Source organism: Rhinatrema bivittatum, chromosome 2 (genome assembly GCF_901001135.1).
Source record: "Rhinatrema bivittatum chromosome 2, aRhiBiv1.1, whole genome shotgun sequence".
NCBI lineage: Eukaryota > Metazoa > Chordata > Amphibia > Gymnophiona > Rhinatrematidae > Rhinatrema > Rhinatrema bivittatum.
In genome coordinates this window covers 793,911,887-793,939,630 of record NC_042616.1, presented here as the reverse complement: position 1 = coordinate 793,939,630, position 27,744 = coordinate 793,911,887, and the positions used below count along the sequence as shown (strand labels likewise).

The window sequence follows — 27,744 nt, the reverse complement described above, 5'->3', positions numbered from 1 at the left end:
CAGAAACTGCCGACTTGCTTCTTTGACAGGTGATCTGGCAGACACAACATCCAAAACCATCAGGGTGTCTGCTTATTCTGACACCATCAAGCTGACTGGGATTCCATTCCAAGGCCCCCAGCAGTGAACTTGTCTGAGGCAAAAGCACTTTCTTTTCCACTTTTTTGTTAGATGACACTTAGCTGGGAAATCCCACTTGTGTGTGAATTACTGTGCTTGCTTGTCTTCAGAGAAAGCAAAGTCACCTACTCTAACAGGTGTACTCTGAAAACAGCAGTTCACCCGTCACATAATCCCTTTCTCTGGCCTTTATTTTAAAATATTTATAAATCACAGGTCCAAATTACTTGCTTCCTGCAAAGCATATCATAACATCCAAAAAAGTATCAAAATATTCATATACTTTAAAATTACATAACAGCAAACAACACAAAAATCTTCCAGGTCAAAATAGTGACCACCTCTCCCAGTCATAGCTGTTTAATGGAGCCGTGGCAGCACAAGGTCTGTAGGCCTTTTCAGAAAGCTCTGGAATAATCCATCTGTTCAGCACTAGATGCAATCACTTGAGCCACTTGTGTGACTGAATTGCTGACTTCAGAAAGGGTAAACTACTTCATTTTACTCCAAGGAAAAATGGTTACCAGTGGACTACTTTAGAGCTCATACCTGGGTTTGATTCTCTTCAATATTTTCATAAGCCATCTTGCACAGCATCAGAAAGAAACATTTTTTCTTTCTATGAATGATACTAACATCTGTGACAAGATGAATGCTCTACATAGAATAGAAAAGATGAGAAGTGATCTGGATAAGCTCAAGGAGTGGTCAGGCGTTTGACAGCTACATTTTAATGCAAAAAAAAAAGTGTAAAGCCATGCTTATAGAGTGCAGAAATCCAAGAGATGAGTATGTGATAGAGGTAAGGCACTGATATGCATCAAATAAAGGAGAGATTTTGGGGCAGTCATATCTTATGATTTCAAAGTTACAAAACAGTGTGACAGGGCACAGGTAAGAGTTAGAAGAATTTATTTATTTATTTATTTAACATTTTCCTATACCGACCTTCATGGTTAAATGATCAGATCGGTTTACATCGAATAGGGGAACTGTAACAAAAAACAATAGCTTGAACAGGAAGAACAAAGTTACATTTCAACAAGGATTGTCAACTTGGAAGCATAGACAGCTGGAAAGAAAGGCCTAAGAACGCAGTGAACAAAGAGTATAAACAATTGATGCATCAAGTGTGGCTCTTATTAAGTACTTGAAGGTAGTACAGAGAGATCCATTGTTCATGAAGGATGATCTGTCGTCTAGTGTGCATCCGGGGGATCTGAGTAGGCTTGGCGGAAAAGCCAGGTCTTAAGTTTTTTCCTAAATGTTAAGAGGCAGGGTTCCAGTCTAAGGTCTGAAGGGATGTTGTTCCAGATAGCTGGGCCTGCTGTTGAGAAGGATCGGTCTTTGGTCGAGGTGAGGCGTGTGGCTTTGGTAGGCGGGGCTTGTAGAGTTCCTTTGTATGCTTCTCTAGTCGGTCTGTTGGAGATATGGAAATTGAGAGGGAATTCAAGGTCTAGATGAAGGTGATTGTAGATGGATTTGTGAATTAAGGTGAGTGATTTGTGAAGGATTCTGTATTTCACAGGCAGCCAGTGTAAGTTACAGAGGATGGGTGATATGTGTTCTCCACGGTTAGTATTGGTCAGGATTCTTGCTGCGGCGTTCTGTATCAACTGTAGGGGCTTAGTGGTAGAGCTAGGGAGACCCAGGAGGAGAGCGCTGCAGTAGTCTATTTTGGCAAATAGCAAGGCTTGCAGAACTGTCCTGAAGTCGTGGAAAAATAATAGGGGTTTGAGTCTTTTTAGAACCTGAAGTCTATAGAAAAAAATCTTTGGTAGAGGTGTTGATCATTTTCTTTACGTTTAGGCGATTATCGAGTAGAACCCCGAGATCTCTTACATGGGTATGCGTGAGCTGGGTATTGTAGTTGGTCTGTGGAGGGGGTTGTCTTGGTTGGGGGAGATGAGGAGTTCGGTCTTTGATGCGTTAAGTACCAAATTAAGACTGTTGAGAAGGCTGGTGATCGATTTTAGGCAGTTGTTCCAGTGCGTGAGTGATTTTGCGATGGATTCTGTTATTGGAATCAGAATCTGCACGTTGTCTGCATATAGGTAATGTATTAGGTTAAGGTCTGTTAGAAGCTGGCAGAGGGGGAGGAGGTAGATGTTGAAGAGAGTGGGTGATAAAGAGGATCCTTGCGGTACACCAAGTGATGACCTTGTCGAAGAAGATTCTTTATTATTAATTTTAACTTTGAAGCTTCTGTTACTGAGGAAAGACGTGAACCAACTGAGGGCTGATCCTGATATACCTATGTCTGCTAGGCGATTCAGGAGGATGGAGTGGTTGACTGTGTCTAATGCCGCCGAGATGTCTAGGAGTACTAGAAGAAAGGAGTAGCCCTTGTCTAGACCCATAATAATATGGTCTGTTAATGATATGAGGAGTGTTTCTGTACTGTGAGATTTGCGAAATCCGTATTGGGAAGGGTATAGGATATTGTGTTCTTCTAGATATTCTGAAAGCTGAGTATTAACCAGTTTCTCTGTTAATTTGGCTAAGAAAGAGAGGTTCGAAATGGGGCGGAAGTTAGCAGGATCTTTGGGGTCTAAATTGTGCTTCTTAAGGAGGGGTTTAAGAGAAACGGTTTTTAAGCTGTCTGGGTACATCCCTTGGGTTAACGAGCAGTTTATAATGTTAGCTAGAGGTCCCGAGATCCTGTTTGGAATCAGCAGAAGTTTGGATGGGATGTTGTCAGCTGGATGGCTAGCTGGTTTCTGTCTCTTGAGGAGGGATTCGATCTCACCAGGGGATGTTAATTCAAAGTTGTTGAGCTTGACTCCAACGTTGGTGTGAGTGTTGGTGAATGTAGAGCAGGGGGTAGTATTGGTTGGTAGGAGTGCCAGAGTATTCGCAATCTTCTGCTGAAAGAATGATGCAAGCTCGTTGGCCTTAGATTGTGCCTGTTCGTCCGGTATCATCGTTGGGGATGATTTTGTGATTTGTGAAACATAAGAGAAAAGCGCCTTGGCATCATATTGTACATCGTGGATTTTGTTGGCATAGTATTCTCTTTTCGACTTTAGAATTGAGGTCCTGTAATGATGTAAGGTTCCTTTGTATGTTGATAGCATTTGCGCCATCTGTTTTCTTTGTGACGTAGGACTTGTTTCATCCGTTTGAGCTCGGTAGAGAACCAGGGCTGATTTCCTTCAGAATGCTAGGATGCATAGGAGAGGTATTACTAGAAAAAAATGATAATAGTGATAATACATCTCTACAAATCATTGACAAGTCCTCATCTAAAGCATTGTCCAGTTCTGGAGGCCATACTTGCAAAACGATATAGTCAGAATAGAGGCAATCCAGATGCTGGATCTGGCCCAAATGCCCTATGAAATAAAAATAAGTACCTAAATATATACACCCAATACCCCAGATTTTTCTCAGTAAGGTCCTCAAAGCCCATCCCTTCCTGCATAATTCCTAATTCTCTGCTAAATAACCATTGGGAGCCAGGTGAAAGTGGTGGTGGAAATAGACCACACATCTCTCCTCCACCACCACACCACACCACACCCTGTACCTTGCCCAGCTTGTTAAGAGGACAGTGTTGGCATTGTGCTGGACACTAGCGCAGGGGTAAGCAGCTGTGGTCCTGGAGTTCCACAGCCAGCTCTGGTTTTGTTGCAGATATATCTCAAGCATATTTATTGTGGATATCCTGAAAACCAGACCTGGTTGTGTCATTCCAGGACCGACTTTGCCTGCCTCTGCTGTAGTGGTACATAATGAAAGCTGCAACACTATCTGACCCTGGCAGCAGAGGAGGCAGACATAGCCTGAGGCACTGAGTCACCACTGTTGTTGCCTAACACCAAACCTGGATGGGAGAGGGCTTCAAGGAAAGAGTGGAAAACAAGTGGGGGCATCGGGCTGGAGGGGGAGCAGAGATAGTGTGAATGAAGCCAACTTTTTTCTTGCTTTTGTTAGTGAAAAGTGATAGTGAAGGTGCTTTCATGTATCAACAAAATTTTCAAAATGATGCCCCCAATGTCAGTCATAACAGTTCTTAACTTCTCCCAAGAATTGTGTAATTTGACATGTATGAAGCTTTCACAAAGCCACAAGTCTTAATGCACTATTATATATACCCCCTAACAGGTCCCTCATGATAGGGGCTGTACCAGTTTTCCTTCATCCGATCCAGTGCTCCCACAACTACGCTCGCTTTCTTAATGCACTATTATATATACCCCCTTTTATATCTGAATTTGAAACCATGCATAACTGTAGGTTCTCAAGTTCTATTGTACAGCAAAGTTCTAACTACTATGTCGCAATTTTTATCTTATGGTATTTCATGTTTTTATATTACTATTACCATTACTCTTATTACTATTACTTTTACTCTATAATTTAACTGTACTTCATGTATGTTCTTGTTTCATGTATTGCCCCACGGCAACAGTTCAGTTCTATGTAAACCAGTGAGATATGTATCCTATACAGGAACATCGGTATATAAAAGTTAAAAATAAATAAATAAAAGTCTGGACATTGATGTTTCTAAGGAATTCTTCATCAGGAGACCTGCCCCAAGGAATGACTTTTTGCTTAAAAAAGCAAGAAAAAAGTCTGGCATATGATGACATGGGGTGGAGTTCTTCACTGTAAAAATTCTTTTGGTGAAGCTCCACATTTTTGATGCCTTTGAAAATGTAAAACTATTTTTTTTCAAAACTACTATTTATTTTTGTTTCCATGTTTATTTGACTATTTGGTATAATTATTTCATGGTGTATTGGCTCCTTACTATATTGACAGTATTTAGGTACATAGAAGAATTTTATTATTCATATTTTTTATTTCCCCATATTAGTTATAAGTAATTTAACTGACAGAAAATATAAATTAAATATAAAATATTTAAATATAAATTATTTTCCTTAGGTGTATGCAAGTGGGAAATTTTAATGTTCGGTGTGAAGCCTTTTCAAGGTGTGAAGAACAATGATGTGATTGGTCGAATTGAGAATGGTGAGCGATTGCCAATGCCTCCAAATTGTCCTCCTACACTCTACAGCCTTATGACAAAGTGTTGGGCTTATGACCCCAACAGAAGACCAAGGTTCACTGAACTTAAAGCACAACTCAGGTAAGTGCATGAACTCTGTATTGTATAATTTCATAGTTTGGGACTTTTTGTTGTATATTTATTCTAATATGTCTTTCCGCATAAGTGCTGGTGGAGGGTTGTGCTCACCAGTACATATTCCAAATCAAAGAGCTTGCTTATACTACTGAGGCTTTCAAACCACATCTTATAGGTGATACTCTGTCATATCTTCATCTAATGTTATCCTCTCCTTTTTTTTCTCTTCTCCCAGTTCTATCTCCCTTGTTATTTGTAACTGCCTACTTCCACACTAATTGGTTACTCAGTTGTTCATTGTACACCCCTGTTATATGTAAACCGGCATGATGTGATTGTATCATGAATGCCGGTATATAAAAATCTTAAATAAATAAATAAATAAATACCTGTCTTCCATAGGGAAAACTCTTCCTGTGACTCAAAGCACTACGCTTGAACCTTCACCTCTAAGGGGCATTACAGCACCACTGTCCTTAAGAGAGAAAGCAACTCTTGTGACACTAACAGCCAGACCTGAATCTGCACTCATTGGGGGCGCTCTCGTACCTTGTTTGCAATAGTAGAAGCTGTCCCTATGACTCATAGCACTATACAGAACCTGTGCCCATTGTAGATCTTCCTATCCTCCAGCGAAGAAGCAGCTCCAGTTACTCGAACAACCATATCTGAACCTGTGTCTGTAAGGGTCTTGTGCCAGTTCTTGTTTCTGTGGTTCTATAGATGTTGCCTGCGCTTGTGTCTATAGAGGGTGCTGTTCAACTCCTCTTTCCTGTTAAGGTGCCAGATAATATTTTCATTGCTCTGGACAGGTGTGAATCTGTAGATATAGAAGGCGCTCACCAAAATCTGTTTCCAGTAAAAGAACTAGCCCCTGGCTTAACTTTGGAAATCATGCCTGAATTTGTAACCAAAAAAAGATGCTTGCCAAATTGTTTTCCCATCGATAGCAGGGCTGAATTAGCCATTCTGTCTGGGAAGCGCCGCAATCCTGGGTAGGCGGAGTTTCTCTTAGCTGATCACAGAGTGTCTGCGCGGTCGTCTTCCCGCGCGGTTCCCTCACCTCTTCAGTTTCTTTTTTCCGTGAGCCGTTTGCACGCGGGGTCTTTTCTCTTAGCAAATTTTTCTCTGACTGGATATTTTTTCTTGAATTTTTGCATTTTTTTTTCCTCACGAATTCCCATCCCAGATGGCTCCGAAGCCATCTGGTTTCAAATATTGCCAATGTGGCAAAATTATGTCCATCATGTTGTGTTCCGCGCCCGCGGACAGCCGCAGGTGCGCCCCCCTACCTGAACCGCGGTGGCGGTGTCGGGGCAGACCGCCCTGCTACATGTGCCCGGTGCCCCCACGCATCAGCGCGGGCCTCCGGGCTGGCCGCCGGGTCAGGAGCCATCCCTGCTCCTCCCTTGCGGCAGCCACCGGCTTTCCTCTGTGGCCCGAGATCCAAGATGGCCGCCGCCATCTTAGGCACGAGGCCGCGCCCCCTCACTAGAATTAAAGGGACCTAAGCTCTTTAATTACCTTCAGCTGCTTTCAATGATCCAGAGCAGAGGCTTCCTCTGCTCATTCCTTGACTTGGCAACTTCCTTGGTTAGTCAGGTCTGCTTGCTTCGGTGAGTTCTTGTGCTTTGGATCCTTGTTCCTGTTTCGTCTGGTGTTCCTGGTTCCTGACTTCGGATTGGCTAGCGGTGATTCCTGGTATTGACTTCGGATTGGCAAGCGGTGATTCTCTGGTGGGTGACTTCGGACTGGCAAGTGGTGATCCCTCGGTGTGTGACCTCGGACTGGTGAGCGATGACCCTCTGGCACTCGACCTCGGACTCTTCTTGACTGTAGTCTCCAAGGGCCCGCCTAAGTCCCAGCGGCCTGGGTCCCTACGGGCTCCTTCCGGGGGGACCGCGGGCTTCCAGGGGTGAAGCTCCAGTCAGCTGGAGCACCGACTCTCGACCTCTCAAAGGTCCACCTAAGTCCCAGCGGTCCTCGTTCCTATGGGCTCCTCCTGGGGGGACTGCAGGCTTGCAGTGGCAAAGACACACTTTTTCTCTTCAAACGTCTCGACTCCTCGTCTGCCTCCACAGTCACCTCTGTCTTCAGTGCCGAGGATCAGCTTGTCACATCTTCTGCTCCTGCCTCGCCACCCGACGGGAGAACCTTCAGATCTTCCTCCTAAAGTATTCCATCCTCCCGTCGGCCCAAGGGTTCACAAGCCTGAGCATAACACATCATGGATGGACATAATTATTGCTACATTTGCTTAGGCCCGGACCACGATCAAAAGTCGTGCCGGGCCCAGCGACACCGGGCCGCGAAGATGGAGAGGCTCCGCATGGGATCTTCGGCCCCACCATCCTCCGTCCATTCCTCGCCGGGACCGGCGAAATCTGGTAAGCCCCACCCGAAGCGGGAGTCCTCGGTGGGACCAGCAGGACTTGAGAGGCCCAAAAAACGCTCCAGGCCAGGGTCTCACACACCCTCAAAGCCTCGTTCAAAAACCGGGGATCCGGCAGAGGATCTGCGGCACAAAGTACCGGCGGATACTTTTTCGGAGCCTGTGTCGTCAGCATCATCAAAAACACAACACAACGCTTCAAAACGGACGAAGCATGGGTATTTTATTTATTTATTATTTATTTATTTCTTTTGTATACCGACATTCGATCGAGATATCACATCGGTTTCCAGAAAACAGGTTGAATAGAGCCGGAACTGCCCTATTTTACATTGTAACAAGCGAACAGTTGATTAAACAATAAATATAAGGAACATTGTAACATATGAATAAAATTAAAATTAAATATTAGATGTGGGTATATAGAAATGGCATATAGCCTATATACAATATGTACAATATGACTTGGTAATGAGTAGGGTGGGGGACAGGGAAGAGGGAGGGTACGGCGCATCACCACAACAATGCATCATCGACGCATCTAAGGCGCACGGAGCAGATACAGCGCGAAGTCTATCGCACGACGCACCCACGGAGCGTAGAATAATCCGAGATGCTCATACAGCACATGGCGTTAAAATAATGCACCTTCAATCACCAGAACGAAGTGCATCGGGCAAACATCGCCATAAGTCACATCATATAGATTCTAGAAAACAAATAATAAGATCAAGAAGTTCATCAAGAATGTCCTTAACTTCTGACATAGACATTGCAGGCTTTTCGGCATCAGAATCTTTATCATCAGGCCGTTCTCCTAGTGGTAGTTCTATGACCAGTCTCTCATTGCTCTCTAGAGAAAAGAGATGTTCTCCTTCCTTACAAATGCCATTAACAAAACGTATCCGCCCTTCACTGATTATACTCAACACATAATTCAACACATAATTCAACACATTATATTCAACATAAGGGAAAAGCACCTGAGGACATTTTGCTTGTGGCAATTCCAACAAAAACCCCAAAGCAAAAGTTACACATTCCTCCACAGGGTACTTTGGCAGCATCTACTATGACGAAAATCTCAGATATTCTCAGCTCTTTTTTCCAAGAACTGGAAAAAACAAAAGAATTACTACCACAGCATTCTCCAGAAGGTTCCCCTGCATCACCTCCAGCTGTAGAACCTCTAGAACCGGCAAAAGAAGATACTCCAACTCAACCCATCAGCCCAGGTTCTCTAGAATCAGTTCATTCTCTGAATTCTTCAACGGGAATGCCATCTGACCTCCAGGAAGGTTTACCTGAACCGTATTCTCCTCCGGAAGACTTGACCTATGCGAAATTTGTTGAGAAAGTAGGCAGTCTTCTTCAGGTGGAAACAGGAAGAATACCCGACCCCAGAGCTGAAATGCTCGGTACATTAAAAATATTCGATTCTCCTCCCGAGCCCACTGCTATTCCTCCTCATTCGGTATTAGAAAATCTACTCTTTAAAATTTGGAAGACTCCTTTCTCATCACCGGCTTCTTCAAGGAAGATTGACATCAAATACAAGATGCGTAATTCACCAATATACGAGTCTGCCCAACTACCTCACCAATTCAGCTTAGTAGAATCCGCATTGTCAAAGGCAAAACAAAATAAGCTGCATTCAAATAATCCACCAGGCAGAGAGAATAAATGCCTAGATGATTTTGGAAAAAAGATCTCTCATTCCTACATGCTCACCAACAGGATACAGCATCACCAGTTTTACACTTTGCAGTACCTCTTTGAAACACTCCAAAAACTGCGTCCACTGTGTCTTTCAGAGGACAACACACCACACCAGTCTTTCTTAGATATGGAAGAAGGACTCGGGCATTTACTGCGCTCCATTTACGAATCTTCAGCAAGAGCATCCGCTTCGGCTATTGCGGCCAGGCATATGGCTTGGCTCAGAGCTAGCGCAATTCGGACTGATGTCCATGAAAAATTAGCAGACATCCCATGTATGGGTGACAATCTCTTTAGACATAAATTTGGAGACATCGTATCCCATTTGAAAAAACAAAGTGCAGCTGTACTATCTCACTACTCCTGCGGATTCTCAAAAATCGCAACATCGATTCTATCCTTACCGTCGCCGGTATTACTCCAGACCATAAAACAGGCCTTATTCGCAATACTGGCCTCAACCGTATGTCCCTCCAAGAAATACAGCTCCGCAGAGTTCTAGGGGTCGTGCCAGACAACAAAGACCAGTGAAACAAACGCCAGCCCCTCAACAGAAACCTGCCTCCTCTTTTTGAAATTAATGCAGCCACCACCACTACCGGCTTTCATAGGAGGATGCCTTCAATTTTTTTCTCCACAATTGGGATTCCATCACTTCAGATCATGGGTACTCAACATTATCAAACACGATTACTCTCTAAATTTTCAATCCACTCTTTCTCTTCCTCACATTCCTCCGAAGAGGATGATACGATCCCACTCCACATCCCTCGCAACAGAATTGAACAACCTACAAATTCAACGATCCATACAGATTATTCCCCTTCATCAACAACACTAAGGGTTTTATTCCCAATATTTCCTCATTCCAAAGAAGTTGGGGGGGCTTACAACCCATCTAGATCTCTGACTACTCAAACACATTCAGAGAGAGAAATTCAAAATGAATTCTTTCAAAAATATCCTACTGCTGATTCAGCACAACGATTGGTTATGTTCCATCGACCTGAAGGATGCATATTCCCATATACCAATTCACCCGTCCTCTTGGCATTACCTTTCCTTCCAAGTTCGGGATATACATTACCAATACAGGGTTCTCCCATTTGGCCTATCTTCAGCCCCAAGAGTATTCACCAAATGTCTAGCAGTGGTGGTGGCTCATCTAAGGAAACTTTCGATCCATATATTTCCTTATCTGGACGACTGGTTAATAGTAGCATCGGATCAGTCTACACTGAGAGATCATGCGATACACATGATAGAATGCCTTCAGAAGTTGGGATTTCTTGTCAACTTTGAGAAGTCTCACCTACAACCGACTCAGATACTTCAGTTCATAGGCGCTCTCATAAATACGGTCGAACAGAGAGCGTACCTTCCTCAAGACAGGATGCAGAACATACAATCATTGGCGCACAGCCTACTTCACAGAAACCGGGCATCTGCACGCCAGGTTCTCCAACTTCTGGGTCATATGGCAGCAGCAATCTATGTGGTTCCTCACACCAGGCTTCATATGCGTCGCTTACAATGGGGTCTAAAGACTAGGTGGTCTCAGTTCATACAACCACTCAACACCATCCCATTTGAATATTTGAGCTACATAACTTCGTCTATTAAAGCCACCTGTCACCTTTAGTTATTTTATGTAATGTCATCTTTAGTTAGTTTATGTAATGTCGCCTTATATAATGTCACCTTATGTACTGTTGCATTGTAATGTTGCTCCCTGATTATCCCTTCCGATGTAATGTTTCTTTATACACTGTTGCCTCCTGCAAATTTGATTATATGTACAGCCGTCGTAAGCTTTGTTGATTAATGTAACTGTTTTTTTTTCTTTTAAGCCTGTTCATTTAATCTATGGTTGAATTCTGCTACGTTAACTCAGTTTTTTAGATCTGTATCTTCTTAGACTGTCTTTGGTTATTGTTATCCTGTTTTTCCCCTATCCCTTGTTACACTGTATTTTCCACACCTTTTGTTAAAATGTGAACCGGCATGATGTTTCTGACGAATGCCGGTATATAAAAGCAGTTACATAAATAAATAAATAAACACCAGAATTCTAATTACATAAGCAATGAAAGAGGATATTCGATGGTGGCTCCTCCCCAAGAACCTCACCTCGGGAGCTCCATTCCATGTATTTATTTATTTATTTAACATTTCTTTATACCGATATTCTTGTAACAAGTTACAAATCACTTCGGTTTACATTGAAACGAAAAACATAGCATAAGGAGTCTGCGATTATGCATTACATTAAACAAGGAATAACAAACTTGGAAAAAGCTGAAAAACAACCAGGGATAAATTCGAGAGTTATTAGCTGGAGGGTTGGAATAGGAACAGGATGTAGCGGGAGCTTAAATAAGTGGTGAGATACTATAAACTCTATTTTACTACCTCATCAGATAACTCTGACCACAGATGCCTCCAACAAGGGTTGGGGAGCACATCTGGGCGAACTGAAAACTCAAGGTCTATGGACCCCTCAAGAATCAACATACCAGATCAATCTCCTGGAACTAAGAGCCATTTGGATGGCACGTCAAACGTTCTCGAATCAGATACGGGGATCAAGCCTCATGGTATATACAGACAACCAAGTAGCCATGTTTTACATAAACAAGGAAGGAGGGTCCGGTTCCTGGACTCTATGCCAGGAAGCAACACGAATTCTACATTGGACACTAAAAGCCCAAGTAACAATTCAAGCAACTTATCTTCCAGGTCTGGACAATGTAACAGCAGATCGTCTCAGTCAGATTTTTCATTCACACGAATGGACCTTAAATCCAGAAGTGGCTCAAAACATCTTCAAACAGTGGGGGTTTCCCAGAATAGACCTTTTTGCCACGGAAGCAAACAGGCAAGTCCAAACCTTTTGCTCAATTTACCCCAGCAATCAAAGGGTGGCTCCAGATGCCTTTCTCATTCCATGGATGCCAGGCTTGATGTACACCTATCCACCCATTCCACTCATATTTCGAACGATTCAGAAATGCATCCAAGACGTCTCAGATATGATTCTCATAGCCCCGGCATGGCTGAGGCAGCCATGGTCGCGTATCTCATGAAATTTTCCATTCATCCACCAATAACGCTACAAAACCTTCCACATCTTCTGACACAGGAAGGGGACTCATTACTTCACCCCATGAATCAATCACTTCATCTCACAGCGTGGAGATTGAAAGGCAAATACTAACTCCCTTAGGTTTATCCTCTCAATTAGAAGATATCCTTATTGCGTCACGGAAACCTTCAACCAGACGTAACTGCAAAGGAAAGTGGCAGCGGTACTTGGACTGGTGTACTCCAAAGAACATAAACCCTTTCTCATCCACTGCCACTCAATAACTGCAATATCTGCACACACTCTACAAAGCAGGACTAGCCACCACTTCAGTGGGAGTTCATATCAGTGCTATAGCAGCCTTTCATGAGCCCTTTAATAACCTTCCAATGTCTAACTATCCGTTGATTTCTAGATTCATGAAGGGAATGATCCGGCTTCGCCCACCAGTGACTAAACCTCCAATTCCATGGGATTTAAATGTAGTGCTGGAACAGCTAATGCTTCCACCTTTTGAACCATTAGACTCCAGTCACTTCAAATATATGACATGGAAAACAGTTTTCTCATTGCCATTACTTCTGCAAGGAGAGTCAGCGAACTACAAGCCTTGGTTCACTACTCCGATTATCTCGAATTCTACCATGACAAGGTGACACTTCGTCCTCACCCTTCCTTTCTGCCTAAGATGGTAACATTTTTTCATCTTAATCAAACTATAACTCTTCCTATTTTTATGCCAAAACCACATAACGAACGTGAAAAACTTTTACACACATTGGACTGTAAGAGAGCGTTGGCTTACTGTAAGAACAGGACTCAGTCAACTTCGAGGCCTTCTCAACTATTCCTTTCCTTTAACCCGAATGATCCTGGACAACCAGTCTCAAAAAGGACTATAGCCAGTTGGTTATCACAATGCATACTTTTTTGCTACAATAAACATTCTATTAAATTAAGCACAAAGCCTGAGGCGCACCAAATCCACGCCACCGCAGCATCTGTTGCCCACTTGAACAAAGTTCCCTTAATTGATATCTGCAAAGCAGCAACATGGTCGTCCATTCATACCTTCACATCGCATTATTGCCTACAACAGCAAATGACCTCTGATGCAGTACTAGGTACAGCAGTCTTATCATCACTAAAAAGAACATGAGACTGTCTACCACTTCAGGGGGTTGATGTCCAAACATACAAACAATAAATATACAAGGACACAACCCAGGAGCTTGGGACTCCCAGACAGCATGGCTAATTCAGCCCTGCTATCGACGGGAAAAAGCAAGTTTGCTTACCGTAAACGGTGTTTTCGTAGATAGCAGGATGAATTAGCCATGCGTTTCCTCCCTAGACAGTCACACAGAGACAGACATACCTTCTGGACTTACCTCTCGCTTGGCTACAAAGAAACTGAAGAGGTGAGGAAACCGCACGGGAAGACGACCGCGCAGATGCACAGAGTTGAAAACTCTGTGATCAGCTAAAAGAAACTCCGCCTACCCGGGATCGCGACGCTTCCCAGACAGCATGGCTAATTCATCCTGCTATCTACGGAAACACCGTTTACAGTAAGCAAACTTGCTTATCCCTCATCAATAACTAAATCCTATTTTTGTTATTTTGGATAGTTTTGGAATTCTTATTAGCAGGTAGTGCTCTCTGGCATCTGCTACTCATCAAGTTTAACCCATATCCCGCATTTGACCTTGAATTTCTTTCTCCAGCTGTGTACAGCCTGAGCCTCATTTTTTTTTATTATAAATGTGTTCCTGTTTCTCGTACCTGTCTCTACTGTCTTCCAGTTGGGACAGGGTTCTTTGAGCCAGAGAGAAGTTCAAAGCTCCTGCATGTCTTGATACTTTATATATTAACCATTTTGAGACACTGAAGGCATTGCACTTTTTAAAATTTATTTTAGAACATTTTAATCTGCAGGTCTGAAGTAATTGCTAGGCACTTAAGATCACTGGACAAAAATCTTCTAGGTATCCCATCACCTCGACAGGCCCGTCTCGATATTACCAGAAAAAGAGCATTCTCAGTCATCGGTCCAATCCTATGGAACGCACTACCAGACTCACTAAGATCCATATCCAATTCTAAACATTTCAAAAAAATCTTTAAAATTACACACTTATTTCAATCTGCATTCCATATATCACTCACTAAATAACATAATTTCATTTTTCCCTTTGTTTGCAAATGATATGGCACGACATTATTATATATTGGTTTGTTTTATATTAATTAACTTTTTTTTTAGACAGTTTTTATTTTTCTATTGATCATTTTTTGTAATTTTATACTTTTTTATAATTCTATGTTTTTTAATTTCTTTCTGTTTACACTTATTTCATTCAGTTATGTAAACCGTTTTGATTAAACATTGTTTGTAAAAACGGTATACAAATACTTTAAAATAAATAAATAAATAAAATTGCTCCCTGCACGGTACAACATAACATCTATAATAGAGAAAACACAAATACACAGGGACACTAGTAAGCATGAATAACGGAAACACTGTAATAATTCTCTGCCTGTGGCCCTGGTAAAATCCAATGTAATCAAGTAAATCTACTACCTGACAAACTCATGAGAGTTTGTTGAAAAAAGAAGCAATGGCATCAAGAATGAGAAATACTGTTGAAAGGCAGGACAGATTACCAGTTGTTATAAAAAAACGAGTGGCTGGGGAATAGATTCCCACATGTACAGATAAGATGTTGATTGCACCATCACAAATCTCACAGAGTGGAGAAGTAGCCTAGTGGTTAGAGCAGTGGGCTATGAAGCAGGAGACCAGGGTTCAAGTCCCACTGTCGCTCCTTGTGACCTTGGGCAAATCACTTTACCCTCCACTGCCTTAGGTACTAACTTAGATTGTAAGCCCTCCGGGAAATACTTACAGTACCTGAATATAATTGACTTAAAAGTGCGAAAAGCGAAATATAAATCTAAATTAATTAATTAATTGGCATGGTCTCCCAGTGATAAAATATTAAAAGAAATTTAAGCCCTGCAAATTGATTTTACAGAGACTTTCACGCTTTAAAGAATTCTGTGGCAGAGACTCGTTAGAAATTAGCTAAAGTTGGTCAGATTTTAGACTGAGAAATGGGTGCTGTAAACTTACTAGCAAAGCTGCCTAAAAAGTAACAGCTTTACAAGATAGATATCTATCTGAAAAATAGATCACATCGGAACATCAGCGTAATAGGAGAATGTGGAGGGAGGAAACCCTTATAATATTTATGAAACAATTTTTAAAAGATGTTCTGTAAGTGAGAGAATCTACTTCAGAGATTATAATAGACAAAGTGCACAGATCTCCGGAAGTAGTAAGAGCAGCATCTGACAAGTCCTGGGCTTTATTAATAAAATGTAATTATTTTCAAATAATAGAATGGGTACTGAGAAGAGCAAGAAAGCTAGAATAGTTGAAGTATAAAAATAGCCAAGTCTTTATTTTCCCAGATAACAGCTTTGAGACAATTTAAAAAAGAGAAACAGTTATACCAAGAGGTTAAAAAAATATTACAGGATAATCAGTCTGCTATTGTTTGACCTATTAGGCAAAACTATCTATAAATATGAATGGTGTGTGGAGAGCAATTTATTCTCAAAAAGATGCAAAGGTTTACACTGGAAAATAAAAAAGATGAGGAAAGTCTAAAAACTGTATCGAGATCATGCACAGGCAAAGTAACTTCTAGGAAATCTTATGCAAGTGCATGCAAAGAAGATAATGTCAGACATCGTGGTGGTGCAAGGTCGAGAAAACAATCTAAGGTTCAGAGGAGAATTTGATACAAGAAACTTGCAGTGGATTGTTTTCTTCAGCCAAGGGAAGGAAGGACAGCTAACCAGAAGGAAAATACTCCTCTCCTAGTGGCATTGGAAGTGACAGGAAGGTAGAGGCTAAAAGAGAAGTTTGTGGATTACATGGGAGCAAGTCATGCTGAAACTGAAGAGTCATTAGGAGGAAAGGAATTTAACTTTTTGAGAGGTTTCAGAAAGCAGTGCTTATCCTGTATACATTTATTGATTTGCTGTTCATTGATGAAGAGAGAGAAATTTCAGTGTTTTATCATAAGCTCTTGTGACTTGTGAGTTATGAGTGAATCAAAATAAGACATGACACTAGGGTTAAAGTATGATAATTCAACAAAGGGAGTATGGTATAATATCCTAATATTGAAGGTTGTCCATTCTTATATCATTTCTTCACTTGGGAATATTAGGTTTATTGTGGGGATTACCAGGAGAGGAGTGGGGGCATAAAAACCTGCCAGCTTAGATGGGAAAGGAGGGAAAGTTTTGCTTGGGACCTTATAATGAAGGGTGGGGGAGAGAAAAAGTGAGGGGGGTTGAGTGGGTTGAAGGGTAATTATGCAAAGGAAAATTTCTAGAGTAACGGCTTCAAAAGGGGAAGTATAAAGGGGAGCTATTAGAAGGGTGTTATATTTGTATGAATTTTGACCTTCAAAAAAGTTATATTGAATCTAGTTATTTGGAATGTAAAGGAACTCAGCCATCTGTTTAAGTAGACTTGTGAGATATGAGTGAATCACTGCTTTTCTCCACTACCTTACCCCAGTGAACAGACAGAATTCCTGTGCCTCTGTCTCTCTAACACAATGAGCATGGCAGCCATCAAGACAATGAACTTAATTGTAAAAAAATGGATCAATAATCTCAATAGAGATGGTTATTTTAAACTACACATCTTAAAAAAAACTCAAACCGTTATTACATAGTCAAGATTTTAGAACTGTTTTACAAGCTTTACTGTTTTCAAAGTTAGACTACTGTAATGTGCTTCTTTTAGGTCTTCCAGCAGCTTCTACAAGGCCCCTCCAGTTGTTACAAAATTCAGCAGCCAGAATCCTCACAAATATGAAACTTACTGAGCACATAACCCCTGTTTTACAAAACCTACAATGGCTCCCCATAACGTACCGCGCTCAGTACAAAACTTTAACCTTAATCCATAAAACTTTATATAACGACAACATGGAGTGGCATATGGCAGCACTACATTTCCATACACCTCATAGAAACACCAGATCGGCCAGCAATGGTACATTACCCATTCCATCCCCAAAATCGGCTCACCTTAACTTTGTTAGACAAAGAGCATTATCTATAGCTGGCCCACAACTGTGGAATTCTATGCCACTTGAACCTAGAACAGAACCCAATACTAAAGTTTTTTTAAAAGATATCAAATCTTGGCTTTTTAAACAAGCCTATAGTTAGCATATTATCAGTTTACCTTTTTTAACCATGTTTATATCTCAGGAATTTTTATGCACTTTTATTTTTAATATTTTAACACATTTATTTAATAATTTTATAGGCCATAATGACAAATGACCCTTATATTGTTATAAATGTTTGCATTATAATTCTGCGATGTTTTAATATTACTATTTTATATTGCCTTATACTGATGTTTTGTTCTTTGTATTGTTTTTTATTGCTTGTTTTATTTTTATATATTTATTTCTGTCATGTAAACCAATGTGATATAGTTTTGAACATCAGTATATAAAAACAAACAAATAAATAAGAGCAAAGTCCTTCCTTTGCCCAATTTCTTCTCTTTCCTTCTTTTCTCTTTTTTTAAACTTTTTCTTTCACTTACAAAGAGTTCCAGAAAATGTTGCGTCGTAGGTGGACCCTTGGGCCGAGGTGGGGTTGACGCCACCCGTAGATAAGGGACCTATGGGTCCCCACCATCAGCAGGTGGAGTGGGCTTAAGTTAGAGGCTACCATGGAAAGCTTGCCGGGCAGACTGGATGGACCATTTGGTCTTTTTCTGCCAACAATACTAAGTTACTTTATGTATGTCTTTCTTTCTTTAGTGTAGCAGTTGTACCTTTGTGTGCCCTGGACAATATTTCACTTTATATCTATAGTGTATTCTCTTGTCTTCTGGCAGAGTAGTCAAAGCAGATTGCCAGATTTTAGACTTTGTAGAGCTTTATGTTGGATATCGCCATAGACAGCTGACTGTAGAAATTTCTGCATGCCTGAGATTTTTCCTACTGTGTGCTTTTCCTCACTACTGCCTATGCCATTTTTTATATAATAAGGGGATACAAGTTATTTTCTGGAGGTTTTTTCTAGAGGAGTAGAACTAGGGGTCACGATTTGAAACTCCAGTTAGAAAGACTCAGAACCAATGTCAGGAAGTATTTCTTCACGGAGAGGGTGGTGGATGCCTGGAATGCCCTTCCTGAGGAAGTGGTGAAGACTAAAACTGTGAAGGATTTCAAAGGGGCATGGGATAAACACTGTAGATCCATAAAGGCTAGAGGATGGGAATGAAGAGAAGAGCCATGGGGGTGGCTTGCTGGAATGGAGGCTACTACCTGGTGATTACTACCCTTATGCAATAAGCCTTCACACGGTTAATGCCATTCCAACGTTGCTCTCTGCTTCAATGGCAGGGGGAAATGTGGAAAAGAGGATTTGCATTCAGACAACATCCAACAAGGACTGAACTACACAGTCTGGCTAAACAAATAAGTGGGATAGCTTGCTTATTCCGGCGGTTACTACCCTGAACCAATTAAGCCTGATACTTCACTTTGAATACATATACAGCATTGCTCTCTGCTTCAACGGCCAGGAGAAATGTGGAAAAGAGGATTTACATTCAGACAACATCCAACAAGGCATTGATCTGTGCAGTCTGGTAAAAAAGCATCGGGGGTAACTTATTTTATTTATTTATTTATTATTTTTATATACCGACATTTGATCTGAGATATCACATCGGTATACATTCAGGTACTGTAGGTATTTCTCTATCCCCAGAGGGCTTACAATCTAAGTTTGTACCTAAGGCAATGGAGGGTGAAGTGACTTGGCCAAGGTCACAAGGAGTGACAGCAGGACGCAAACCCTGGTCTCCTGGTTTATAGCCCACTGCTCTAACCACTAGGCTATTCCTCCTCCCCCTTGCTTGATGCAGTGGTTATTACTCTTAACCATTAAGCCTTATGCTCACCTTTGATGCAACTCCAACATTACTCTCTGCATCAATGGCAGAGGGTGGCAAGAAATTTGAATCAAACAGTTACCAATAAGTGCCCTGAACTTGGTGGTCGGTGAAACAGATAAGTATGGGAAAGTAAGTGTGGGAGCTTGCTGGGCAGACTGGATGGACCGATTGGTCTTTTTCTGCCGTCATTTCTGTGTTCTATGTTTCTGTGATACTCCTCGTGGTTCTGGAGATGAATCTGAAGGCAATTCAATTGTCTTACAGAGATATTCCAGAAGGAAACCCCAACAGAGATATTAATTCTGGCTTCAAATCAGAGAGTTATTCTTTATATTCCTTTGAAAAAGCAGTATTGTTGTCAGATCTTGAGAGGATGGCTTACTGAGATTTCAATTCTGTTTGAAGCCTCTCTAAAACAGACTTTGTATGTTCCAACTGTAGAGGTATAGTTGGGAGATTTGTCATATATTTGTGAATAAATTTCATCCACATTCTCTGTACGAATGGATGACATTGTGGTTGATGGTGATAAATTGTCTAAGTATCTTATTCTGGAATCAATACAAGTAGAGAAGACACTCATAAACCCTTTCTTACTCTGATAATTTTGTCATTCTGCACCGAATTATGATGCACTGATATGCACTGTTCTGATATTTTCAGAACGGTATCATGCTTGGAACTTTTCTGCAGCAAGTGGGCTGCATAGATGCATGTTAAAAAAAAATTCAGGAAGGAATGCTGCTCATATTTGTCTTTGCTGACATTCACCAGCATCTTTGGCTCTGAGGAAGATTCTGTGCTGTATCTTTAAGAAGTAGATGTGCCAAAGGAGATCTTTTCTTTCCTCTCTCTTTCTCCCCTAAATGTGAGGAAGAGCCTGGACTTTTTCCCCATGGCGTTTCAGGGTCTCTGAATCTTTAGTTTTTGATGTTGGTTGATTAGGTCCCTTTCTCTCCTCTGGAGAAGAAAGATGGTACTTCAATTTAAGTTTGCTATAAGAGAGCGCTTTGGGCAACATCCTACCACATGAGGCACAGTTTGTCATTGCTGTTTTGGTCCAGGCATCGTAAACAAAGGAGGTGTAAATCAGAACTTGCCATTTTATGCCGCCTTACATAATTTGAATAGGGTCTTACCAGAATTTGAAATCTCTGTGGATATCCTTGATAACAGAGAAATTGAAACTGAAACGTTTTTCCTTTTTTAAAGGCAAGCACAAAAAACTGGAATCCAGGCAAAAAAGAAAGATGATCAAAAGAACTTAATACTATAACTGACATAAGAAACTTCAAAATGCAGCAGCTAAAGAGTCAAGACAGCAACATGTCCTTTTGCTTCAGCAGAAAAATTTTGACAGAGGCAGTACAGAAATTCCCACACATGCTCATACAGATTTTAAGATCTTTCCGAGTTCTGAGAGTACACAGTGTGTGTCGGTGTCATGTGGTGATGCCACTCACTTGTGTGGTTGGATCTGCCCTGCTTGTTCATGGAGTAAGGGCAAAATTTTCAAAAGCTGATAAGCCATTACATGAGCAAGGTATATATTTAGGTTATTTTTAAAATTGGCATCTAAAGTGTCTAAATTTCAGGATGTACTGCTATATGGGCATGCAGGAAGTAAGGTTTCCAGCAGTGTTGTTGCCATGTTATTCCATTTAAATGCACAGAAATAAAGGTTAGCCAATAACAAAAAAAATGTATAGGATGATTGTTAGTTCAATAAAAAGCATATTTCTTGACTAGCTTTCGAGTTAAAACTCTTCCTCAGGTCAAAAAGAGAATGAGCAAAAGATGAGATTACCAGGATATATAAATGAATCATAAAAGGCATTCCAATCACGGGGTGAATGGGAAGGGGGATTTATAGGCCTGGAAAGATTAAGAAAAATCTTAAAAGGCCTACAGCAACTATTCTTGGAGGATGAATTAGTAAAAGAAATATTTCCTGCACCACTTGCACTGGTATTCAGGCAACTACCTAATCTGAAGCAATAGTCTAAAAAAAATAAAAAAAAACTAGGCATCTAACTGAAACTCAAAGAAGAAAATGGCATATATCCCTGCAGTGTACCATGCTGCAAGTTATGCCAGCACATATCACAAGATCCCACAATCACCCACATGGGAAAAGCATTCAACAGATCTCTGGGACACTCCACTATTCACCGTTTTCCATTGGGAAAATTTACCATTTAGCCCTACTCTCTGTTTTCTATATTTTAACCAGTTGTCAGTTCACAATAGGACACTGCCACCTATCTCATGACTTTCTAATTTCCTCTCAAGAGGGACTTTGTCAAATGCTTTCTGGAAATCCAGATACACTATATCAACTGGCTCACCTTTATTCACATGTTTGTTTACACCTTCAAAAAAAATGTAGCAAATTTGTGAGGCAAGATTTTCCTTGACTAAATCCATGTTGGCTTTGTCCCATTAAACTATGCTTACAGCATTTTTGTTCTTTATGATAGTTTCAAGCATTTTGCTGGGCACATAGGTCAGTCACTGGTCTATAATTTCCTAGATCACCCTTTGATCCCTTTTTAAAAATTGACGTTACATTGGCAACCTTCCAGTCTTCAGGTACCATAAATGTTGATATTTATAGTTTACAAATTTCCAATAGCAAGTTTGCAATTTCATTTATCAGTTCTTTCGGCACTCTGGGATATATACTATCTCGTCCAGGTGATTTGCTACTCTGTTTTGTCAGTTTGCTCCAGTACATCTTCCAGATTCACTGAGGTTTCTTTCAGTTCCTCTGAATCATCACTTTTGAATATCATTTCTTGCATGTGTATATCTCTTAGATCTTCCTCAGTGAATACTGAAGCAAAGAATTAATTTAGTCTCTCTGCTATGGCTTTGTCATCCCTAAGAGCTCCTTTTACCTGTAGCACTCTGCTTAATATCATCATGTCTTCAGTGTAGTTTCCATTTATGATTTCATGCTTTCTCCTGTCAGTCAACCAGTTTGCAATCCATGCCACTACCTTGGCACCCACTTGCAGTCGTCTCATTTTGTTTACTATGCTCCTATTCAGGACAGTATGAAAAGGTTTGCTGAAATTCATGTAAACCACCTCTAGTCCTTTTCCTTGATACAATTCTTTAGTCACCGAATAAAAAAAATCAATCAGATTTGTCTGGCAGGACCTTTCCTTGGTGAATCTATGTTGCCTCAATTTCAGCATCCTACTAGATTGAAGATAGTTCATTATTCTTTCATTCAACAGAGTTTCCATTAACTTAAAAAATGTGAGATTACCTGGTCTGCTGTTTTCAACGTCCTCTCTACTCCCACTCTTGTGAAGCGGAATAACCACCGCTTTTCTCCAGTCTCGTGGCACTACTCCCATTTTCAGAGATCTACTGAACAGGTCTTTCAGTGGACCAGGCACCACATCTCTGAGCTCCCTCAGTATTCTGGGATGTACTTCATCTGGCCCCAATGCCTTGTCCACTTTCAGTTTTACTAGCTCTTCCCATACATTTTCTTCTGTAAAAGGAGTTTTGTCTACTCACCCCCATCTACGGTCTTGTCAACTTGCAACAGTCCTTCTCGAGGGTCTTCTTTAGGGAACACTGAACTGAAGTATTTGTTTAATATTTCCACCATTTCTTTATCTCTCACCACACATTTCTCCTTATCGCCTATCAATTTCACTATACTCCGGAACTTCCTTCTTGCTCTGATATAACTGAAAAATGTTTTGTCATCGCGCTTTACTTCTTTGGCAATACTTTCCTCCGCTTGACCTTTTGCTTTCCTGATTTCTTTCTTCATCTCCCTCAGTTTCACTAGGTATTCTTCTCTGTGTTCCTTTTTTTGGGATCTTTTATACTTCTTGAACACTGTTCTTTTTGCCTTTATTTTTTCAGCCACCTCCTTTGAGAAGCAGATTGGTTTCTTATTCCTCTTACTTTTGTTTACTTTTCTAACATGTAGATTTATTGCCTTTGTAATAACTCCTTTTAATTTGCCGCCCCCCCCCCCCCCCATTGTTCCACCTTCCCCATTTTCTCCCAGTTGTCTAGTTCTTCCTCCAGGTACTTCCCTATTATGACAAAGTCCATGTTTTTAAAATTCAAAACTCAGGTCTTCGTGTGACTTCTCTGTATCCTATATTCGATATCAAAACATACCGTTTGATGATCATTGGTGCCCAGGTGGTCTCTCACCTGGACATTAAAGATGACATCCCCATTAGTGAGTACCAGGTCAAATATCACACCCTCCCTCATGGGTTCCATTATCATTTGTTTGAGCAGAGCCCGTTGAAGGACATCTACTATCGCTCTTCTTCTCGTAGATACTGCAGAAGGGATTATCCAGTGTACAATCCAGCAGATTAAATTCTCCAATGAGCACCACTTCTCCCTTCTTTCCCACCTTTTGGATGTCTTCCAGTTTTTGCAAAATCAGAAGCCTGTAGACCACACCTGTAAAAAAAAAAAAAAAAAAAAAGGATGCACCATCTTTTATTGGGACGGCAGTACGGCCAGTAATGCTACCTCTCTACCCCTTGTCTCTTGCAGTTCAGTTGCTTGGATATCGTTTTTAATATAAAGAGCTACTCCTCTCCCTCTTCTGCCTTCTCTGTCCTTCCTTAACAAGTAATAACATGGAATGTCCATATCCCTGTCATGAAAATCCGTGACCCATCTTTCCATAAAAGCAGTATTATCCGCCTCCACCATTAGGGCCTGTAAGTCTTGGATTTTATTTCCCAAACTAGTAGCATTTGTGGTCATAGTTTTCCAGTTTTTCTTCCTAGTCACCTTTTCTGCTTTTTTCTCCTCTCACTTCCTGTATCGCTTGGATGTGACATGCCAATTTTATTGGCCACCTCCTGTCACCACCATTCTCTAGTTTAAATGCCTGATAATATATGATCTGAATTTCTCACTTAGCACTCAGGTACTCTTCCCAGAAAGGAGGCAACCTTTTGGGATAATTCAGGGAAGATTACTTTTCAAGCAGCTTTGCTGCAATCTAGAATTTCAATGCACCAATTCCAGATGGTGTATTCTCCAAGGACAAGCAGGATGGTAGTCCTCACATATGGGTGACATCACAGGATGGAGCCCAATCACGGAACACTTTTGTTAAAGTTTCTAGAACTTTGACTGGCACCTACTGGGCATGCCCAGCATGGCACTAACCCTGCATCCAGCAGGGGTCCCCCTTCAGTCTCTTTTTTTCCGCGCAGCAGTAGCCACGCAGGTTAAGGAGCTCTCTAGAGAATCCTGAGAGGAATTTTCCTCCCGGAACTTCTTTAAAATTTTCAAAAGATTCTACCCCATAGGGGTCCCCATATCGATATCCGTACTCCGCGGTCGAAAGGTAAGGCTTTACCCTCGTTTGCAGTCTATTCCCGTCAAGTTTTCCCTTTGGGGCCTACTGGCCATCGACCGCACCACGGCAAAATTTTTGTCAAAGCCATGGCGTCGGGTTTTCGTCGGGGCCCCTATTGTCCTCGGACAATGTCCATCACAGATCCGCATAGAGTTTGTGTATTGTGCTTGGGCTCTGGCCATGACACCCTAACTTGCACTAAATGATGCCGAAGGGCCGTAAAGCCCACTTAGAGAAAATGGAGTTTCTTTTTCATTCAAACCCCCCGACTCCATCGACCGCTTCGACTTTGTCTAAGCCAGTGCCATCGACCTCTCGCCAGCAGTGGGACACTGATGCTGCCCGACCGGCATCGACTACTCCGAAGGTGTCAACTTTTTCCTCATCGCCTCAGGAGAAGGACCGAGGAGAACATCGTGAAAAGCGTCGACACCGGCATCAGAAGGCTCAGTCCGCTGATCCAGGCAAGGCATCAGCTTCGACAGAGCCACCGACAAAGAGATCCCGTCCAGAGAAGGCCCCATCCTCCTCTGTGACCGGGTCACCAAGGCGTTCCCCACCTTCATCGGTGCCGCGACTCCACTTTTACTGGTGGACCCTCCAGCTACGCCTCTATTGCCTCCTACTCCAGAACTGGGGTTACATGCCCCAGGCTTCCATGAGGAATTGGATCGGATGATCGAAGAGGCCATTGGAAAAGCACTGCAGGGATTCCAGCCTCCATTGACACCAGGGCCCAGCATCACCTCTCAGCAGAGTGCTAGGCCCTGGGGAAAGTGAAAAAGGATTCTGTCTGCTTGCTGGGATGAGGAAGTGGGGAGCCTAGCAGAGAAGTTGGGGAGAGAAGAGGAGTGATGCTGGTGAATTCCCTGTTTCCCCAGGTCATTGTATCTCCCTTCAGGGGAGTGCTGGATATTGGAGAAGTGAGAGGGGATTCTTCCTGCCTGGGGGGGGGGGGAGAGAAGGCAAAAGGCATGCTGCTGTTACCTTGGGAGAGAAGAAGGGTGATGCTGATGGATACCCTCTTTCTTTCCCGAGGGCTCTGTATCGCCCTCAGGAGACTGCAGGGTCCTGGGAAAAGAGAGAGGAAATTCTGCCTGCCTGATGGGAGGAGAGAGAAAGAAAAATTGTGTGTTGTTTCCTGAATAGAGGAGAGAAGTAATTCTGTGTCCGGAGGCCACAGGCTCATATACACGATAGCGGTACTTATCTAGTTCGCATCGTATGAAGGCACACTCAAACCACATCTCAATATAACAGGTCTTTATTTCATGTATTTAGTTTCATGTTATAATAGTGGGTCTAGTACAGCTGGGAAGAAAGAGGATGCATAGTAGTATGAGGTGGGGTGGATAGTTTTAAGTTAAGGCTGCTGAGCACCCATCATTATTCCTGGGTGACTGTACTCCCATAGTCATCTTGTTTGTGGAGAGTAGAAGTTTTATATTAGGGATGCCGAACCCCTGTCCTTTTGTGTGTGTTTGTGAGAGGTCTTATGTTGGAACTGCCGGCTCTGTCGTCATTTTGGAAGGAGGGGTATTTTTTTAGGGCCCAAAATGTCAGCTATTGGAATGTGGATGTGCAGTATTTTTAATATCTTATTTTGCATGATATAGGAGGTAATACATTTCTGATTTTGTTTCTTCAACGTTCCATTGCATGTAGAGTCTGGCATTGGTGGGCTTCCAGTTTAGGTTTTGTCTGCACATTTGTTTTTCTAATTCATGATTAAGTCTGTATTAGGTAAAGATCTGTCCTTGTTCTACATGTGTGACCAAGGAGAGGAATTCTATTAGGATGTGGTTTCTGTGTAGGGATCTATAGTGGTCTGGCTTGTTCTGCTTTCCCAGTAAGAGGTGTGTTGTGTTGCCATGCTGCTTTTCATAGGTTCTGCAGCAGATTGCAGAGAGTAAGGTTACCTTAGAGGATGGGGCCCTGGGCAGTGACACCTCCCCTAAAAACAGCTCTACATGTGAGTAATGTAGAAAAAAAGCTCTGCTTATTTATAATATAATCCATGGAAGTTTCCTGATATCCTTGGATATCCATCCCAGTAGCATAGCCAGAATTGATTTTTTTTTTGGGGAGGGGGGCCCCAAGGTTTACATGGGGGGGTCAGTAAGCATACAGGTCTGAGCCCTACTAGTTGTACCCTTATCGATTTAAAAAAAATTGCTTTACTTTGCAACAATGGATTAATGCTAGCAGCCGCCACTCTGACCCACTTGTCCATCGACTCTACATCCTTGTACCTTAGATGTACATTAGATCACAGTTAATCATTCACTTGTATAAGATAGATCACACGGAAACTGATGTTGGTAAAATAAGGCCACAGCTTTTATTTAATATATCATGACAAAACTTCCCTGGGTACCCAAGCCGGTAATATGTGTCCACCAGTGCCCGCCGTATGGACCAAGCAAGGCAGCATTACTCTATGGCCCCCCCCGCCTTGTCCTCCAGCAAGGGAGCCCCAACCATCGGCGCCTTCCGCACCGCCACCTTTTTGCGCTTCCCCCAGCACTGATCGGCTACCCAGCCGTCCTGTGATGCCAGCAGCACCACTTGCCATATGCCAACCGGCCCGGGTCACTGCCAGGGCACGAGGTAGGGAGGACCCTTGCCTCGTGTCCACCCCCAACTAAATAATAAGCTGCGGCCCATGCCATCTGTGACTGTCATGCCATACCTCCATGGTATCCTGTATCACATTATAAAAGAAAAAAATATATATATATCATAACCCACATCCAACAGGTGTATTCCGTCCTGTCTGAAAGGCCTGGACATGGATTATCGGCCTACTGGTGTCTTATCTGTTGGCCAACTCTCTTGTGTCCATAACCCGATCTGAAGATGGCTGAGCGCTGCACCCTTGCTGATCTGTAAGATACAATCAAGTCTTTTGGTTATCTGTGGTCACTTTGTCCAAACGAACATA

The 27,744-nt window shown here is 41.9% G+C and overlaps 1 protein-coding gene across 23 annotated transcripts in view; it reads left to right on the top strand.

Annotated features, from left to right (window-relative positions):
• The window catches only part of PTK2 (protein tyrosine kinase 2), a 1,447,287-nt gene that overhangs the window by 1,117,740 nt on the left and 301,803 nt on the right, over positions 1-27,744 (top strand). For all 23 annotated transcript variants that reach the window (XM_029592091.1, XM_029592099.1, XM_029592089.1 and 20 more), the window contains one exon: positions 5,017-5,221. In XM_029592091.1, the coding sequence (XP_029447951.1) occupies positions 5,017-5,221 (205 nt within the window). The remainder of the gene's footprint in view (positions 1-5,016; positions 5,222-27,744) is intronic.